The sequence below is a fragment of the Macrobrachium rosenbergii genome, chromosome 19, assembly GCF_040412425.1.
Source record: "Macrobrachium rosenbergii isolate ZJJX-2024 chromosome 19, ASM4041242v1, whole genome shotgun sequence".
NCBI classification, from domain to species: domain Eukaryota; kingdom Metazoa; phylum Arthropoda; class Malacostraca; order Decapoda; family Palaemonidae; genus Macrobrachium; species Macrobrachium rosenbergii.
This window is the reverse complement of record NC_089759.1, coordinates 14,449,157-14,454,156: the sequence shown is the minus strand read 5'-3', so window position 1 is coordinate 14,454,156 and position 5,000 is coordinate 14,449,157. Positions and strand designations below refer to the sequence as shown.

Below are 5,000 nucleotides of genomic sequence, written 5' to 3'. Positions count from 1 at the left end.
AGAGAGAGAGAGAGAGAAAGGAACAATAAGGAATTTTGCGTGAGAGGAAGAGAAAATTTAGAAAAATCAGAAAATGAAAACGGAATAATGAGGAATTTTGCGAGAGAGAGAGAGAGAGAGAGAGAGAGAGAGAGAGAGAGAGAGAGAGAGAGAGAGAGAGAGAGAGAGAGAGAGAGAGAGAGAGAGAATGTAGAAAAATATGAAAATGAAAACTGAATAATAAGGAAATTTGCGAGACAGAGAGAAATTCTAGAAAAATCAGAAAAGGAAAACGGAATAATAAGGAATTTTGCAAGAGAGAGACAGAGAGAGAGAGAGAGAAAATGTAGAAAAATAGGAAAAGGAAAATGGAATAATAGAGAATTTTGCGGTATTAGGCCACATGTATCTTCTCCTCTACATCCCTCGCTCTATAATATTGCCAAGAATTAAAAAAAAAAAAAATATGTATCACCAGCCATCTAATAAATCAAATGTGAAACACCTGCAGAAACACCTACCTTCATTAATTAGATCATTTTGAACATCCAGCTCAGACTACTTCCTTTCCAAATTCTAGTATGTTGTTGGATATAATGCCAATGCTGGCTAGGATATATATATATATATATATATATATATATATATATATATATATATATATATATATATATATATATATATATATATATATATATATATATATATATATATACAGTACATATATACATATATATATATTATTTATATATATATATATAAATTAATATTATATAGATATATAAATTTATATATATATACACATATATATATATATATATATATATATATTAATTTATATATACATTGGCTATGTATATGCAAACGAGCTTCTCTGAATTCAAGTTTACGAATGCATGTAATACTTATTAAATACAAGCAAAGCATGTATGATTACACAGTATGCAGTAGTTGTATATAAATACAATTTACACATTCAATCACAGTCACATGCCAGAGGCGACGTCAGAATGCCACGTGACATCGTAAGGTATGTCACGGAACATCTCAAGGCTTGATGTATCAGCATAAATTACATCATTCTAACAATACACAGCATTTTTTTTATGACAAGCATAACTGTTATTGCGTTAATGCACATGCAGCTTCAGTCCAAAGAGGAACAGCAAGACCTGTCAGGTACTAATTGCTCCTAAAACTATTTGGAAAAAAAAAAAAGGAGAGACCTATTAGACAAGGCAAAGAAAGCATACAGGAAACTAAAAATGAATTCGAAAGCAAAATTAAGCAAAACAATGTAACAAAGCATGTGAAATAAATGTTAACTAAAAAGAAATCAGGGGAGGAAAATAAAGCAGAACTAAAAACTAAAAAAGACTAAAGAACTAAAAAAAAAATATATATATATAGATAATAATCATGACAATCAGCCAGCAACCCCTCTCCCAAATGGGCCCATCACCGTAAACAAACAAACGAAAAAAATAAAAAAATACTCAGGTACCATGTCGGGCGCATCTCGGCGTCTCTGCAAAAAGAAAGTTGGGTTTTAGAAACACAACCATAAACAATATGTCCTCCATCGGACTACTGTCACCTCGCCGAGACCAATTCCACATCAAAAGCTTTAAAAGGAAGAACAAAAGGGTGGAGGGGGGGAGGGGGGAGAGGAGGATAGAGGGAAGACTCTTTGGCTTATATTGGGAAGGCGTTTTGAGCCAATCTTCATGACTATTACTCGCCGATCGTTGGATTTCAGAAACACTGAGCCCTATGGAATATATAAACTACGGACTCTAACCTTAGGAACATTAGTATGCTAAAGGCGTCTGAGAAATGTCTGCACAAATAGATCTACAGACGCAGTGACAAATGGCGAGGCAATGCATAACCGGTCCTTCTTCATATTGTCTTCAGACTTTATTTGCATATATAAAGCTTCATATATATTTTGACCATTCGGTGAAATCTTTGAGCAGGAACCATACCTAACTGGACTAATGCCTAATATATGTTTGTATGCAGCCATACTTATTTGCCGTTTCTTCAAAATTTCAACTGTGCTAATGCATAATATAAGTTTGTAAGCTACCAGAATTATTTGTCGTTTCATCAAAATTTCAACTGTATTTATGCCTAACATGTGTTTATATGCTCTCTTATTTATTTGCTATGTCTTTAAAATTTTAACTGTTCTAATGCCTACTACATATTTGTATCCTATCTTCTTTATTTGCCATTTTTTTCAAAATTACAACCAGTAACATGAATACGAATCAATATGTCGGTAATTTTCCTGTTCACTCGCTAGGACTGATCCTTAGCAAAAGATGTTAGGCGCTATAAAACTCTACGATGATTAACTGAATAATAAACATTCTAATAGCACGAGTACAATGGACAATCCACATTTCCACTCTTCTCTCAATGCCAAATTCCGATGGATTTCTCCAAAATCCCAATTTCTCTCTTCCTGTGTAAACACGAAGTATTTTCCAACGGACTCTCCTGTGTAGTTCACGTTGTAATCAAAACATCCTTGGGTTCGTACTTCTTAAAAGAACGCCGAAAGAAAATTGGGGGAGTACTTGACTCCTATTTCAGGATGCGTTCAAGCAGTGCAACTGAAGAGACGGAAAACTATCCCGTACCTAACATTATAAATCCAAACGGCCTTCCTTTAGATTATAAATTAATACGATAACTGTTCTGACACTTCATCTCGTGAGAATGATATGAAGTTCAAAAATGTTAATTCCTTGGTAATACAGAGACTTTTTCAGTGACGTTCGGAATTCGTTTGTCAAATAAGATTCCTTTAAAAATTAGAAAAAAATATCAACACATGAATTCAATCCTTAATCGCACACTGAAAGGGTCAGGTTCTGGTCTGACAGCGTTCCTATTCTTTTATCTTTTAGAAAACACCTTTACTCATAAACACTTTAATATAAGTGTGGAAAAATACCTTGCACAAATACAATACACATGTTCAAATATTTCCTACAAAACTAACCAATTACATGAACCAGGGATCAAAATAATTAGTCTATTGAAATTTTTAACCCACTGACTGAAACCTAATGCACAGAACAAAAAAAAAAATAAATAAATAAAAATAAAATAAAAAAAAGAAATCGAAACGAACGCTGTTGGAAAAAAAATGAGAGCGCAAAAGAGTGAAATGAAAAAACAAACAGAATGATCACTCCAAGACATATTGAATAACTGCAGTGCATTCATCAAATCTGACAGATCACAATCTTAAATCTACTCGGAAAACTAGCGAAAGGATTTCCTTACCGAGTGACGTCAGTCTCAAAACGGTTCTTATGCAAATAAAGTCTTATTTTCGTAGCTTTTATTTTACTTTTTTTTCTGTTTACAACAAAGATAGGGTACAGATAGCATATAGCCATCCAATGGAAATAAGGTAAGAATTTAATCCTGACCGCTTACCACCGGCGATTTGGTCGAATTACGGAAAGTATATTACAATGCGAGTAACATTCCAAATGTGTATGTATGTATGTATGTATGTATGCATGTGTATGTATATATATATATATATATATATATATATATATATATATATATATATATATATATATATATATATATATATATATATATATATACTGAAGAAACGCTAACCTGAATACATTTAAAATAAAATCGAAGAAGTCATTCACTCATCTTTCATATAAATAAACTGTATCCAGCTTCCCATTAACACGTCATCACTGGAAATACGGAAACGCATTTACTGTATATAAACAGCGTGTGTGTGTGTATGTGTGTGTGCGCACGTGTGTAAATATGTATATAATCATCTATGATTAATTCGTTATCTGCAAATGAAAAAAGCAACATTAAAATGGCACACAATAAGACTGATTGTTCAAGGTTTAAATTAAAAAAGACGAAATAAAAAAAAAAAACAAGATAAACCTCAGAGACGATAACAAAACAAAGGAAACCGATTGAAGAGACAGTAAAATAATAATAATAATAATAATAATAATAATAATAATAATAATAATAATAATAAAACGGGAACATGCTTTGGCTCATTTGCCATGACATTTAAGGTAGAATCTTAATTAATTCACTACTACCCAACACCAACAGACAAAGACGAAAATACATAACAATAAAAGAAAAAAATGGTCTAAAACATGCTAGGTAAGATAAATGACACAAATAAATCCGAAGAGATGCAGGGTAAAATAATGTTAAAAGCGCCGTCGGAGAATATTCATTCTCTCTCTCTCTCTCTCTCTCTCTCTCTCTCTCTCTCTCATATAACCAAAATGCGAGATAGAAATAAAATTTCGAAAGACCCATGAACTGGGAACACGTAGTTAGTATGCCCCCCGGAAGAGGGAGACCATCCGATACATTGCTTCCTCCCCTCCCCCTCCTTCCCCCTCCACCCCCACCCCCTCCCCTTCCCGGCGAAAGAAGTGGAAACCAATACTTAATAAGGAAATTACAAGTGATTTATGAGTCGAAATAACCATCGAAGAACGGAGACTTTATCTCACACCGCCGAATGCAGGAGGGGCGGTGTCGTATTTTTCGAAACAACCTACATTACCGCAATGCTTGCAGTTGCCTCCGCGTTAACCTTCCGTTTATTCGGTTTTCTTTCAATTCCGTTCCTTCGGTTGTCATGTCTCCCCTCCCCAAGATTTTCGCGTCCTCCAATATAAGATATTCGCCCGTGCTGCTTTCAGTCTTTCCAGTATAATAATGTACAGAAATGAATTATGTAGAATATTCAGGATGTGACGGTAGGAAAAAAATTTGTTTAAACATTCATAGGCGAACATTAATCACCGATTACAGTATAAAAAAAATATAATAAAGACAGTTTTGCAAGTCTAACGCTATTGTGAAAATATTCAACCACATCGAAATTCTTGTTATAACTTAACATAACCGCCGTCATCTCTGCTCTTACAAAATCTCGTAGGAGACGAAAATACTAATGCACAATACAATACACAAACAACAAC

At 33.5% G+C, this 5,000-nt stretch overlaps 1 protein-coding gene across 7 annotated transcripts in view; it reads right to left on the bottom strand.

The window, feature by feature from the left end:
• Nucleotides 1-5,000, bottom strand: part of LOC136848636 (protein bric-a-brac 1-like) — a 534,479-nt gene that overhangs the window by 254,245 nt on the left and 275,234 nt on the right. For 4 of the 7 annotated variants that reach the window (XM_067121036.1, XM_067121038.1, XM_067121040.1 and 1 more), the window contains one exon: nucleotides 1,484-1,507. The exons of the other annotated variants lie outside the window; for them this stretch is intronic. In XM_067121036.1, coding sequence (XP_066977137.1) covers nucleotides 1,484-1,507 — 24 coding nt within the window. The remainder of the gene's footprint in view (nucleotides 1-1,483; nucleotides 1,508-5,000) is intronic. 7 annotated transcript variants of the gene reach the window in all.